The following is a 15240-nucleotide window of genomic DNA, read 5'->3' as shown; positions in this document are numbered from 1 at the left end:
ATGTGACTATATATATATATATATTAGTTTTTAGAATTTAGCAAGCAGCCTTCCAAGAGGACATATTATTTAGCGAAATTAGGTTGCTAATAATAATTATTTAAAATGTCACATAATAATAATAATTATTATTTATAAATGTAAATAAGTTTAACTTTCCTGGGTGTGTTTTTGAGTTTACATAGGGTTGAATTTCAAAAATTCAAATTTATTTTATGCTACTTAGTAAATACTTCTATATTATGTCAAAAAAAAAAAAAACCCCTCTATATTAAGCATTAAAGTATGTGCATTCCTTTTTTTTAATAATCAAAGAAGGTTACTCTTGAAATTAGATACTATTTTTTCCAGTAGAATATGAGAGTGGGAATTCAAACTCACTACCTCCTAATCGAAAATGAGTGTTTAACCAATTGAATTAGATTCAGGTTGACTACTCTGCTATTTGCAAGTTTTTTTCTCCTTTTCTTTTGTTAGTTCCTATACCTAAAGAGTTAAAAGTGAAGAAATTTTGAGAAAATGTCCATATCTACACATATTCTATTAAAAAAACGTATTGTATTTCTAATATTTTTATTGACTTTTTTTAGAACGTGTTATTAGTATTTTTATTTTGATATATCTAATATCTTCAACATTTTTAGGATTGTCTAAAAGAATAATATTGTTCCCTTTTATTGATGTCGGACTCATTGATTCATAGAAAAAGTTAATTAACATATAAGTTATAGTTTTTTTTAGTTCAACTGTTAAAAGAGTGACCGATCGAACAATTAAACTTACGAATGATAATAAGTGTCTTATCAATTGAGTTATCTTTGCTTATATTAATTGTATTTTTTTTTGGTAGTTGTAGCTTCTTAGACCATGAAGGTCTAAAAATTAATATTGAATAAAAGAGGACTCTATCATAATTTCATCGCCCTGAAAAAGAACAAGCTACTTTTTTGGTCCTTATTTCAAGGGTGTAAGGTTTTCTTCTTTATTAACAAAACAAGCCATTCAAATTTCAAAAAGACTAAAGAAATATAGTTTCCCTTTATTATTATTTTAAATTAAGGTTTCAAAAGCTTTATTATTATTATTATTATTATCTATGTTAATAAGACAAATAATAAAGAAGTTTTTTTTTTTTTTTTGAAGGAAATTATAAAGAAGTTATTAGCGAGCACTCTTATCTTTTAAAACTAGTAACAAAAAACAATGCTAATGAACCGGACATAATCAATCAAATTTTGTAATGAGACAAATTTATTAATCGACATGACGTACGTAAATCTTAATCACAAATTTTAATCATACCACTTGGTCAAATTAGAAATAGTACAATAATAATAAATTCGATTTGGGAAGAAAATGGGTTTATATTCAAACTTGCTTCTTGCAAATTCTAGGAGATGCATGAAATCGAGACTCTTCTGTGTGAGTTTAGTCAAAGATAGAGCCAATCCTAATGGTGAAGCAGATTGATTAAGCCGCTGATGTGGTGATTAAAGCTTGATTATGTCTCGCTTAAAGTCTAAGTTCGATAAACAACTCCAAAAAATCACCAGTTTTGCATACACATTTCCATAGTCAATAATATTAGATTTGTATTTTTTACTGCACGTGACTGAGTGAATTTCTACCTAATTGGCCGACTTTATTTGCAGGTTTCATTATTGCTAAGTCGGTAAGCAGAATCCATAAGAGGATTTTGAGAAGATTCCCAATATCTTTAAAAAGCAGATTTGAGGAAAGGAAAGGTTGCAGAATCATAGGTAATCTTCTAGTTTTGTACATAAAAAGACAGAAAAGAGAGCAAGAGGAACAAACAAACATTTATTTGATTGCCAGGTCCTGAAGTCAAATCAATTGGTGTAACTCAACTCAAAAATTAATGTCTCTCTTTATGGGTCATGGGTGTAGTGTTGTAAATAAAAACTTCGAATAAATGAGATGATTTATAATATCAACAGTCTTTTATAAGATCAAACTGAAATTTGCAAAAGCACTTGTGGTTACTTTTGGGTCCTACAGAAGAATCTGTATAAGTTTGTTCATTCTCAGAGGGAGAGAACAGCTGACCATGAATAGAAAAACTATGGACAGGAAAGAAAATCTTCTATACAATCAAAGAAAACTCAAACCACCTCTGAGGGAAAAACTTGAACCATTTCATATGAATGATAGTTAGCTCTGCTCGAGCAGGACCAGTTCCCTCGGGCCTGTGCAAAAGAAGGATTTGGAGGGCGAAAAAATGGAGGTGTCTGTATCTAGGTTTGGTTCAGTTGCTGGAGGGGGCCACCAGAACGTTGTATTCATCCAAACGTTTCTGAAACTGAGCCAACCGGGTCTGCAGCTGAAAAATGCTTGCGGCCTTCTGCGATAGAATTACATTTAATTTATGGATGTAGTCATCTAAATGGCTTCCGGGTTGGTCAGCTTCAACAAGCAAGTTCATCTCCTGTATATGCAGCCAAGATTACAAAAGGTCTAAAAAGGGCAGACCCAAAGAAGACGAGTACCATGTATACGAGAACAGAGAATTAGAGGGTTGCAAACCTCTCGGGCAATGTCGATTGTCTGCTCCACCTGTCTCCTATGAGCAGTAACAAGATCTTCTTCTTCCTAATGTAAAAAAAAGTAGGATGTCATTTCAAGTTGTATGATTTGTGAGGAAGTTTGGTGCTTTATATTTACAATATTATTACCTTCAAAAGGGCATCAAGGTCATCATTCGAATGAGAATCGATCTCAAAATCAGGAATATCCCTTTGGTTCACTTCATTAGTAGCTTTCTTCGGATTGATAAAGCTTGAAACTTGTCGAGTTTCAGTTATTTTATTGTTCGTCCATTTTTCCTGGTCATAATTTGGTTCAGAGGAACCAAAATCATCTTCAGTGAAGTCATCTTGAAAACTTCGTTGACTTCTGTGATGAGGCAAAGTTATGTCTGCCCTGTTGCTAGGAACACGCTCTACATTCAGTGGTGGAGTGCCTTCTCTTTCATTCTGTTTGGACCAACCGAATCTGTTCTTTTCATTCGGTAAATAAGTTCTGTTATCCTCAAAGGTTGGCTCGGTGGGTAATGTGGAAGACAATAGAGAAGCTGTTGATTCTCGAAGATTTGAAGATGAATATAAAGGATCCCGCCTTGTGTTGTTCCCTTTAGATAGACTCTTTACCCTGAGGGGAAAATCGTAAAACATATTAAACAAATAATGGAATATACCACTGTAGTATCTCAGAAAATAACACACCTGTCAGCATATCTTAGCGTGTTGAGAGTGTGCTCGCATGATCCTGAGCTTGGTGAAATACATGATATCATAACTGTGCGTGAGTCACCAACAAATGAATCTCTGAGCACTTCAGTGAGTTTACTGCCTCTGAAAGGAATGTGACCTTGATCATTGTCAAGAGCTCTAATGCATTCTTTGAGAGCAAGTAAACTCTTGTTGATTTCAGCACCTTCCATTCTGCAACACAAATATTTCCTAGTCAGTCTAAAACATCACTACAACATAAGAGAGTGAAAGAACTCTATATCTTCTGCTTCTTAGTTCAGACTGGTCCATAGAGTACTCTAAGGCCCATTATATAATAATAGCAATCAGTTTTCTGGAAAGAAAATTTAGACCTTGTCAGTTTATCATTATCTGTAGTATCTGCACCACGTTCACTTCCAGCAAGATCGATAAAAGACAGCTTTCCTACAAGTCGAGCAGGCTTTGATTCGGAACTATCGACTGATCTCTTAATGCAAAGTTGAAGTATAGCATGTGATCTAGAGGATTCTTCATTTGCACCAGTTGTACCAGTGCTTCTTGTGGCATTTCCCCTCTCAATCAATTCCTTAATTGTCTCGACATTAGACACTCTATATTCTTGCAACCCCACAATGCATACTTGTTGCTTCCCATCTTCCCTCATAAAAAGCTTTCTGCAAGACGATGATATATTCAAACGGATGAACTGAACTCAAACATTTTCTGCTACAATCTCAACAAAACTTACTTCCTATCGCTGAGGAGATCAAAAAGTTTCCCACCATATATCTCAAAGAAGCTGACAAATAATTGGAAACCCTGGTTCCGATGTGTGTGGTACACTAATCTTAAAATGTCTTCAGACGCCTTTAGAGGCAGTGGTTGCATAGTATACGTTTTTCCACTACCTGGACAAGCACATTTAAGTATTTCAAGTTAAGCATATTGACACTGATGAAACAGAGAATTTGATAACTTGCCTGTTTGCCCATATGCAAAGCAAGTTGCTTTTGTTCGGTTAAAGATAAGAGGAACTATGGGTTCCACAGTTTCCGAGTATACCTACAACAACAAAAGAGAATGTTTAGAAATTAAATGGTTTTCATAATGGTACTCATCCATGTCTCGTACTTACTTCTTCATTTGAAACGCCTTCATTCAATACAGCATCAAAGACAAATTCATGTTTCTCAATGTACTCCGTCAAGTCTACCTGCATATGCAATACTTTTCAGAAGGAAGAAACAAAAAAAAAAAAAAAAAAAAACCCTTTGTTGCTTACTCGTATTTGCAATTCAAATATACCAAGTTGCTATAGAATATTGAAACTAGATGATCATGATTGGTTGATCAGGCACTTACTTTAAATTTTGTTTCATGAACTGTAAGAGAATTTGAAGTTGGCTCAATGCTGATTATGTCTTCTTCTTTCTTTGTCATTTCCCTTTTATTTAGGGGTCTCTTGCGAACCTGCAAGGAATTTTTTTGTGAATGATTAATGAAAATTATAACTTATGATGAAATCAATTGGAAGTCTCTCTCTGTCCTAGGAGGAAAAGTAGACTGTCACAACTGTCCCACCTCCTACTGTCATGTGACATGCATATTTTTGTATTTTTACCAAAAACTAAGATAAAATAATGCAGTTACATAGAGCATTATAAAAGGAATTTCATGCTCATATCATGTCGAGGATAAAACAAAGTATCATAAAAAAAAAAAAAAAAATATATATATATATATATATATATATATATATATATATATATATAATTAATAGAAGAAGGCTTAAAACCTTCAGTACAATCGCAGCATTTCATTTTTCTCTTTCTTTATTTCTTTTTTCTCAATGTTAGAATGAGTCGTGAGTGGGAGCAAGAGCAGATAGAAGCCTTATAGGGAGGACTTTGGCGTTGGAATTGCTTATTTGAGAGAGATAAATTAAGATGGTATCAAGGAGACATACCACAACTTTGATCTTAGCAACAGTGTTGGTTCTTTCCTTGTCAACTGAGAAGTTTTTGAGAAGATTATTGTCGGATGCACCTCCAGCCTTGTTAGGAAGCTTACTGGCAGCGAAAAAGGACTCGGAGTCATCAAGGCTTTTACGATAAGTGGTCTGATGAAATGAATATCCATTGTTAAGTATAGAAAGTAGCATCTAAAAGATGGAGTAAAAGGAATCAATTTGGTTCAAGCATTTCATTTAGCAATACAAGATAAAAAATTTGTTAATCAGAGCATATTAAATTTATGATAGTTAGACTAATACTAGGCAAATATTGATAATAATAATTAAAAAAATTGGACAGGACTCCATAATGTTATAAACCCAAAGGATGTCTAACGTTAGGAGTTAGGGTGCAGCAATAGTTGAACTTAAGGAGATACATATATATTTTTTAATAATTCTATTAGATTTAGGAATCATGTCATATGATAAAATCTGATGTTTAAAACATCAACTCAATTCAGAAGGAAAAAAAAACAACTCAGTTCAATCATTTAGAAAAAGGTCTAAATATTCTTATTTGATCTTTAAAATTATTCATTTCATTTCATTACATTACATTTTCTTAAAATTCATCAAAAAATATAATTTTATACAAGATATATTCGAACAAAGAGAAATCAAATTGGAATCAGCAGACTCAACTCCGATCTATACACCATATATAATTGAAATGACTCGGACGGGAATCAAATATTTGAGATTTAGCCAATACTCCTTTATTGAATCACAAGTTATGTAAATTGGAAAATGAATTAAACGCTGATGAAAGGCTGATTCTAACTTCCATTCCTCAATATTGACAAAGAAGTGGGGGATGTATCTCATCCATCTCCAATATTCAAGGAGAAAAACAAGGAAAAATTGTAACCGTCTGGCAGAAAGAATCATTGACCCAAAAAAGCGCGATTGTACAAATGAAATAGCGGCATCCCATCCGAATGGCAGGAAAAATACTAAATAGAGTGAAACAGAGCCGACCTCAGGTAACAATTCAGTATCGAGAGAATGAAGATCGAGCAGACCAGGGCTGTAATGGCTTGGAAGAAACATCTCATCCGCGTTCTTCCTCATGCTGGAGGACCTGGAGCGAGGCTGTGGCGTGGAAGCATCAGTTGACCCAACATCATTGAAACTCCTCTGCATTCCCCTGCTAGCCCTCGACCCATAATCCTACAAAGAAAAGGGGAAATCAGCAGAAATTAGTTTGGTTGGTATTGGAGGAAATAAGGAGACGATCGGGAGTGTGTACATGAGAAAGATTGGAGGGTTGCGCGAATCTTCCATAGGAGAAGAGGGCGTCAATAGCATTATCGGAATGCTGACGCTGGTGGTGCACCGCCGGATTAGATCTCGAAATCTGCCTCCCCGCAGCGTTCATCGCGAAAGCCACAGCCCACAACTGAAGATTGAAACTAGAAAGTAGAGTGAAATCGGATTCGAGTTTTTGGGGGTGAAGGAGATAATTGAAGGGGAATTCAAAGTTTGAAAAAGGGGCAGGGGCGTAACTCACGCGAGTGTAAATCACGCGTTTTGGAATGAAGGAGACAAGGGAGTGGCGGGGTCGGGTTGTTTGGACCGGCAATGAATGATGTTTGGGGGATGCACATTGCACAGACACGCGCCCACTCGCCCACTCGCGCACGTGAGATCACGTGCCTCTTGTGAGGGAATCGAGTGTAAGATTTTGTGTTGAGGCAGCGGTGATGCTTCTCACGTTCTCTGCGTCTGCGTAATGGTGGCCCACTTCCATGCGGTGACACTCCATAATCTCCTTCTGTGTTCCCTCACGACGCCCAAATCATGGCCGTTGGATTTATTCATCATCTCAACACCGATAAATAGAGTTAAATGTCAAAAAAAAAAGAAAAAGAAAAAAAAAACTAGTTAAGATTTGATAGTGGTTGGATGGTGTTGGGCCAGTCTTTACTAGAGCATCAAGTAAACTCTTTTGACTTTCCAACCGTCCGTTTATACAAATTTTTGACCAAAAATAATTGATGATAATAATAAATATAGCAATAAGAGATAGAGAGAGCTCTATTTGATTAATTTTCGGTTTTTCTATTTTTGGGTATCTAAAGTGAGAGTAGTTTTTTTAAGGTTAAACTACTAAGTTTAATTCATAAGTTTCCATGTTCTTTTTTCTTTTTGGTATAATTTCATGATAAACTCTAATATTTAAAAGGTGTCAAATAGATTTTTAAACATTCATTTACGTTTTTGTCATTGAATTTTCAATTTATGTTTAAATGAAAGTTCAAAGATTTATTAGACATTTTTAAAATTCAGAGGCTTATCAAATACAAAATTGAAAGTTTAGACCTCTATAGGGTAACTTTTGTTTTCTATTTTTAAAAATTATACTCGAATATGTTTTTCACCTCCCCTTAGAAACATATTTAAATTATTGGCCAAATTTAAAAGACAAAACGAATTTACCTTAAAGATTTATTAGATACTTTTTAAAATTTAGAGATCTGTTAGACACAAACCTAGAATGCTTCACATGTCATTAATATGGTATTAATTTTTTTTATTTCAAATGAATTAATATGATATTAAATGGAAGATTACTATTTGTAATAGTGCTGAGAACTTGAGAATAGAATGGATGTATGATAAATACATGATTTTGAATGTAGTTCCCAATGGGCACATTCAATTAATTTGTGTTGAGAATAATGGGGTGAAATTGGATTATTTGGACACAGTGGCGTGGCTCATGTTTTGCCAAATTGCTCACCTTTGGGGCCACATGTTTGTTTCTTTGTTTGGACGATTTGGAAATTGGAAATTATTCTTCAGACCCTATTTTTCACTGCGAATCAATTTCTTTTCTACTTGTTTACAACACCCTTTTATTTCTAAGGTTTCTTCCAATCTTCGATTTTGTTGTTTTTTATTTAGGTAGAACTATGAATCTAAGCCATGTCTGAGTTATATTCATTTTTTAATTCTACGTCTCATTGTGAAACGTCTATGAAAAACCAACGTCTTTTAACATAATCTTTAATGCATCTTAGCATCTACGAGAAATTTGAATGGTGTAAAGATTTTTTTTTTCTTTTTTTCATTGTCATGTACATGTTACATTACACGCTATAGTGTGGTGGGGATACCTAACAATAAAAACTCGAGTCTAACTCCTCTTCTTCTTTTATTTTTTCTTTTTGGGTACAAAAGGTTTGATTGAGGACATTGTAGTGAATTTTGAGGAGATATTTAAGAAAAGAAATATTTTGAATGATTTTGAAAGGTGGAAGATTTTGATGGTACATTGTAGAATCTATTGTTTAATCGTTTTTTTAATTATAAAATTAAATAGTTCGCTAATATCAATTTATTTTAACTATAAAATTAAATAATAATTTGAGGAAAGAAAATATATGAGAAAAGAATGAACGACAAAAAAGCCAGGAGAGAAAGTCCTTGAAACCTTTGAAACTCATATTTCAAAAGGACATTGAAAAGAAAGAAAGAACGTCAAAAACATCTTAGAGTCTCTCCATCCTAGGACATCCGAATATCTTGAAATATCAAAGTATCTTACATTTTTATAAAACAAATGTGGAACTAAATATTCGTTCTTTGAAAGTTTTGAATTCTCACAAAATAACCCTAAAGACTAAAGACTGTTTTTATTTCGTTTTTGTCTTTTATATTGAATTGTAATTAACATCGATAAAATTATTTTCTATTTATACTATTATATTACTCTTTCAGTCTTTTAATCCTTACTATAATGCGTCCCATGTATATTTAGGCTATGTTTAATCCTTAGCATGAACAATTTTCATCCACATGGCATATATGATTGCCACAATTAAATCAACTCTTTCAAATGTGACCCCTCCATTATATTTACATTTAAATATTCATCATATATATAATAAAACCCTTTCAAAGCATGTCTATGGTGAGCTTGCATCAACATCATTCAAAAATAATGTGTTGTCTATCAACATTAAAGAATTATTTATGAAGGAAAATTATGGTATGAACGAAAAGAATATGTACTCTCGTAGTACTATAACTTTTTTCAATATCACTACACACTTGACTGCAGTAAGATATCTTTTGTATGATGATGTGATAGGACGACTTACCTCGAACAAGACAACTATGTTTGACCATACACATCAACTTTAAAATTCTACTTAGAACTACATTTTCACAAGCCATATCTTGTCTTTGAACTAGTTTTTAAAAATATCATTTATATAATAATTCATCTGACATGAGATTTTATTTTAACCCTCCTCAAGTTAAAGAAACTTAATAGCACTTATGTAATTGTCAAAACAAATTATAAATTTTGAAAAACTTAAAAGCAACAAATAATTTATTAGGTTGGAAAGGGTAGATTTACAAGTAGCACCCTCTTTAAAAAGAATTAAAAGAGATGATATACATTTTTTTTTATTACAACACGTGTTGTGGGGAATCGAACTCCAATCTCTTAATTGGAAATATATGTCGATTACTGTCGTTAGCTTTGACAGAGAGAGACATATTTTGACTACCTATAGAGTAAACTTTTTCATTAATATCAACGGGAAAATATCAATTACCGCTGAATTATTTATCAACTTAAAACATAGTTTAACTTACTTACCTTCTTAAAAGTTAGAGTTTCAAATTCTCACTTCTAGTTAGAACTCAAAATATATATATACGCTTGACCCTTTTTACCAATTTTACCAAGATGGTAAAACAAAATTGATAGATTTGAATGAAAAACTGCACCATTAGATTATTGTTGAAATTTATGAAATTTAAAAGATTTATTTAATCCTCATTTATACATTAATCAAACTTAATTTATTTTGTGTTCGACACTCAAAGTAATCGAAATTAGAAAGATTTGGAGGGCTTTCATATTATTTTTTCGTTCAAATTCTTGGGTGAATAGAATAGAATTTAAATAGAAGAAAAAATTTCATCGAAAGTTTAGTTAGAAATTGATACTCCTCACCAATTTTAGGGTTTAGGGGTAAAAATTGAATTTTTTCTTTTTCCCCCTATCTTGTTTTTTCAATTTCAGAATTTGCTGATTTCGTTAATTTTTAAGGATAATTGGTGGAGCAAACACCGACGCTGCGCTGTGGAGAAGAAAATAAGAGGCGGTCCGGTGTCGAGCAACTGTTGTGGCGGCCATTGGATTTTGGGAGAATCAGCAGAGAAGAATCAGGAAGACTGAGGAGGAGGGTAGACGAGAGCCAGAGAGGACGAGAGAGATCATGGCGTCCATATGCCTGTTCAGCTCTAAAACCCTAGCGTTACCCTCCGCGGTCTACCTACACATATCTTCATCATCTACAAGCCATAGCTGCTCTTTCGGCAACTGCAGATGCTCTTTCCCATACAAACCAGTTTCCAATTCGCATTTGGTAATTGGTAGAAGGAGAACGGGGAAGCAGGTGGTTCGAATGGCCCCGGATGAAGAGAAGCTTACTCGTCGCAATCCTCTCGATTTCCCAATTGTATATCGTTCGCTCTTGCCCTCGCTTATTCTCATCGCGTGTTTGATTTTTCCGGCTTGTATTGGAGTTATTTTTCATGGGATTTTAGGTTTCTTTGCTTATCACTGACGAAGATTATGCTTTCCGTATTTATGTAGTTTAGCTAGTGTATTGTTAGATCAGTTGGGATAAATAGTTGGAGTGTTCCTGGGCTTTTGATACGTTATTTGTTGTAATTATCTTTGAAGGTTGGTTACAGGACTTGTTGAATTAATTTGCCATGTTTTTCCTGCAAATTGTACATCTCTGTAACGTGGGCTATATCTGTCTTTACACGAGGGGCATCAACCATCATAATGTTGACCTATTGATATTGTCATAGATTTTTTTGTGAGAATAGGCCATAGCGCTGTGGATTCCATAGGCTGCAAATGTTTTGTTAAACCAGATACAGTTTTTAACCTGGATATTCCTGTATGATATCTGTGATAGTTCTTGTTCGTTTGTATTCTTGCACTTGGTTAATGCTTATTGCACTATTGTTGTTAAACTCAGATTGAGAGAAGATATTGGCAGCCCTCACAAATTTTTGTCGAGTAATTTAGTAGTTCATATTGGTACTTTGTCTTTTAAGTCTTGGGGATGTGTAGATTATTATGGTTGCCATCATGACATTCACGCATCATATCTGTCTGTTCTATCTATTTCCTGTTCTGTTACTGGGCTGTTACTTGTAATGCTTTTGGGAAATTAACTTGACATCATTATGTTGTCACAAATTTTCTATGAATTCGTATGTAAGGGTGCCTTTTTGGTGGTAAATTCATTTTCTGATGTGAAATTGTTGATGTTCTTACCTGATGAACTTAGTTAATAAGAAAATTCATGCATTGTGAACCTTTCATCGTGTATGAAGTGCTTGAATAGTTATATCACTGTCTTGAATGCTAACGTACTATTTGGTTGTAGGAATGGGAGAGGCCTAAGCCAGGACGTAGACCAGATATCTTTCCTCAGTTTAGTCCCATGAAAACACCATTGCCACCACCATTGCCATGTGATCCCCCTGAAGAAGATGAGGAGGAAGAAGAGAAGAAAGAGGAAGAAGAGGAAAATCCTGACAAGGAAAATCCAGATGAGCCTGAGTTCCTTGAGTTCCTTTCTCCTTTTCCATCTTCACTCTGTTTTTTGATAGGCTGAAAGCATTAGAAATCCCAAAGTGATGATGAGTTGAGATAGTCCACCATGAACCAACATGTTTGAGAGTTACTACTGATATTGCTATTCTGAATTAAATAAAAAATCTCTCTAGGATTTTTTATTTTCTTGAGTTTTAGTTCTCCATTTTAGGCAATGTATTTTACGAATAAATGATCGTGAATGGTATGTCTTCTCTCCCATTTCCAGTCCCACCGTTTGTTTGGCAAAATTTTATATTTGAGCATTGTTTAAGTTCTAATCTCTAGAAGCTGCAGCAGAATATTGCGAGGGCGTTTGACATTATTATAAGACACAATTATTTTTTCTTTTATTTTTACATTGAATGCAACTCCTTGTTGTTTTCCAAGAATGTGACTGGATGCCATTATTAATCATTAGAGAAAAGCCTTTCCTCCTCTTAAAGGCCCGTTGTCATTAGTAAACAATAGTTGATTGCGTAATATGAGAATTAGTATAAAATTTCTATTGTGCATGCTTACAGAATCAGGTATTCTGATCAACTCTTTTTGCACTCTGAATCTTTTTTTTTTTCCTAACAAATGGGGTCGGATTTATGTAGCCTTTGACTTTATTAGATAACCACTTTCGATATAGTATATAGTGGTTCTCACTTTGCAGAATGCACAATGGAAGTAGTACTCGAAAATTCCCAACTTTAAAAATTCGTTGGTTGCAAACTAACTTGTTGGAGGATTTTAGTCAAACTTGTGTTCCTCGCCAGAAATACTGAAAGTGCGCAGGTCCCAGTGTCAGCTGTTGATGATTTGCAGCTTCTACTACGTACTGCCTCTCTCACTTTCTATCGGTTGAAGAATCCATCTACAGAGCATCTGCTTTGGCTTCCTCTCTCAGTCAACTCAATGGTATGTACGATCAACTTCAACTTTCTTGATTCTTCAATTTCAATTTCTCTATTTGATTACAACAGAAGGTAGATATCTGATATTCAATACTTGGGTTAGTATTTTTGTATCCTTAAAACCTTGTCTTTTATCTTTTTTGGTCGCAGAATCTTACTCCATTCCTGTTCAGATCACTGGTAAGGCTTCTACTGTCCCTGATTGTCCAGCCTGCAGCCTGTGTCTCGACCTTGCTTTTTTACAGCAACATTCTTCCTCAGCATATGGTTTCGGAGAGATTGGTTCGGCACGAATTGCTGGATCGAGAAAACTATCTATTCCACTTTCTGGTCAACCTTTTGAAGTGTTTCTGGTGAAAAGAAGATGAAAAGAGAGAGAAGGAGAAAAGGGCACATCTTTTTCAGAGACCCATCTCTCTATTTTTCCCCCTTGGAGTCTATCCGGCTCTTCTGATGCCATTGGGAGAGCAGTATTTTGAAGGTTACATTTCGAAAGATAATTTTATTAAGATTACCATTATCATAAACTAGTTTGATTGTGACTTAAAACTACAATGAAACGACATATTATGTGCTTGTTGCTTTCTTTATGGTCACTTGGTTAATGCGTCTCTCTTGTTCGTAAGTTCTTTAGTGCTGTGTCCACTCTCGATCGCATGTCTAATTGTCCAATCTCAGATTTATTGAAATTAATGGCTTTACACTTTTTGATCAATCTTTTGATAATCTTTTAGGCTTCTTCCTCAGTCGCCATTATTATGTCACGCACATGTTTAGCCACTGTCTCTCGTCTTTCAAAGCGAGATGAATATTCAGAAACAAGTGAACTGTAAATATGCAAAATCAAAGCTCTGCTGACTTCTGTTGAGTCCATTTCCACCAAACCATTTTTTTTTTTTTTTGTGAAATGAATTGTAAACCATAGAATATGGTGGCCTCGGCCTTGTGCTCCGATTGATGACCAAAATCCTCATTGTTTGTTATAATTTATGACACTGACATTATCATTAATTTCCACAATTGTTTTTTTTTTTAATTTCTTTGGAAAGGGAACCATTTCAAATCATTTATTGGATAAATTCAGCGGTTGGTCGGTTGTTCTTATGCTGAGGTGGACACGCATGCTCCACTCTTTGTGTCTTCCACTCTTTGTTTTATTTCAGAGAACCCATCCATTACCCATTTTAATATTAATTTCTTCCATTATTTTTATAAAGGTTGCCTCCCTCACCTCCGAATAAAGCCATTTCTTTTGTTTTTAAAAAATTTTATTTGTTTGTTTAGATAAATAATATGTTCTGAGTTCGAATACGAATGTGTTGGAGTCAAACATGGCTCATACGAAATGCAACCATGTGCAAGTGTTCCATGTTGTTTTGTTACGATATAAAGTTGAAATATTACGTGTCTGGTAATAAATTATTACATACAAAACTCAAAAGTAAAAAGAAATAATTATTTATAAGTTGCAAAGCGAGCCCAACTCAACGGTAATTGATCCCCTCCCCAATATGTTATTCTAATTAATATATATATATATATTGGCAATACAAATAAAAATCGGTTATTTTAAGGTTAAATATAAGTTTTAGTTTTTAACATTGAGAATTTTTGTAATTTAATTCTTATTGTTTTTAAAGTTTTAATTTAGCCTTTACGTTTTAATATTTTTAATTTCATTTATTACTATGTTTTTTAATGTAACAAATGTGGGATGAGAGATCGAGCTAAGCTCATATCGCAGTTAATTTTATCATTGTGATAAATGTTAAAATTGGTTGATGACAAAGTAAAATAGCATAATACTAAAAAAAACAAATTAACCGATAAAGAGAAACATCAACGACTAAAGTTTCTAATTCCTCCTCTAATTTTCTTAGAATTTGGTAAAAATTTTGAGTTTTCTTTCCTTAATAACCTTTTTCATTTTCTAAATTTCCACCGGTTTACTGAATATTATGACTAGTAGATTTATTATCCACCAATTTAAATATTCACTTATACTAAGAGACTAAACTGAAAAAAAATATATCAAAACATCAGGAACTAAATTGAAACTTTAAATTTAATGGACTAAATTAAAAAAAAAAAAAAAACAAAACTTACCAAACATTAGGTATTATATAGTTATCCTAATTTAAATGATTTTTTTTTTTTTTTTTTTTTTTTGCATTCTAGTGATAATTATTTTATCGATATGATGACTTCTTGGAACAGAGGGTGGGAGTTGGTATCCAACTTTGCCTCCATAGCACTGAAGTGTAAAGTAGTGCTTTTTGAAAATTCTTCCACTAGAGAATTTAATGGATGGTGCATAATTTTATTTATTTTTTAATTTTATGTACCTAAGACTAGGGTAGTTCAAATATTTAATATTTTGAAACTCAAAGTCATTTACTTTTGCCACGTGCTCCCATATTAACTGATGAATTT

General features: G+C 33.6%; 2 protein-coding genes across 2 annotated transcripts; one reads left to right on the top strand and one right to left on the bottom strand.

The window, feature by feature from the left end:
• Positions 1-1905: 1905 nt before the first annotated feature.
• On the bottom strand, positions 1906-6745 carry LOC111014594 (kinesin-like protein KIN-13B). The gene is made up of 12 exons (XM_088126062.1): positions 6515-6745; positions 6244-6435; positions 5218-5370; positions 4614-4721; positions 4387-4464; positions 4228-4313; positions 4000-4155; positions 3623-3925; positions 3243-3461; positions 2694-3168; positions 2545-2610; positions 1906-2446 (listed from the first exon to the last, which is right to left on the bottom strand). Exons 1-12 carry the CDS (start codon positions 6641-6643, stop codon positions 2267-2269), a joined length of 2145 nt encoding a protein of 714 aa, XP_087982188.1. The 5' UTR covers positions 6644-6745; the 3' UTR covers positions 1906-2266.
• Positions 6746-10318: 3573 nt separating this feature from the next.
• Positions 10319-12137, top strand: LOC111014560 (uncharacterized). The gene is made up of 2 exons (XM_022289345.2): positions 10319-10748; positions 11697-12137. The coding sequence occupies exons 1-2, from the start codon at positions 10506-10508 to the stop codon at positions 11925-11927; spliced, it is 474 nt and encodes a 157-aa protein (XP_022145037.1). The 5' UTR covers positions 10319-10505; the 3' UTR covers positions 11928-12137.
• Positions 12138-15240: the final 3103 nt, after the last annotated feature.

This window comes from Momordica charantia, assembly GCF_013281855.1.
Source record: "Momordica charantia cultivar OHB3-1 chromosome 6 unlocalized genomic scaffold, Mcharantia_2.0 BLBB01000006.1, whole genome shotgun sequence".
NCBI classification, from domain to species: Eukaryota; Viridiplantae; Streptophyta; class Magnoliopsida; order Cucurbitales; family Cucurbitaceae; genus Momordica; species Momordica charantia.
Note: the sequence above shows the minus strand (reverse complement) of the source record. Positions and strands in the feature narration are given on the sequence as shown.

Excerpts from the sequence above, each read along its gene's own strand:
- LOC111014594 (XM_088126062.1), bottom strand. The coding sequence starts at position 6,643 with ATGAACGCTGCGGGGAGGCAGATTTCGAGATCTAATCCGGCGGTGCAC. Across the intron at positions 4,156-4,227 it reads GCATATGGGCAAACAGGCAA|TGGAAAAACGTATACTATGC; the intron begins GTTATCAAATTC and ends TTGTCCAGGTAG. Across the intron at positions 2,611-2,693 it reads ACCTTGATGCCCTTTTGAAG|GAAGAAGAAGATCTTGTTAC; the intron begins GTAATAATATTG and ends TTTTTACATTAG.
- LOC111014560 (XM_022289345.2), top strand. The coding sequence starts at position 10,506 with ATGGCGTCCATATGCCTGTTCAGCTCTAAAACCCTAGCGTTACCCTCC. Across the intron at positions 10,749-11,696 it reads ATCCTCTCGATTTCCCAATT|GAATGGGAGAGGCCTAAGCC; the intron begins GTATATCGTTCG and ends ATTTGGTTGTAG.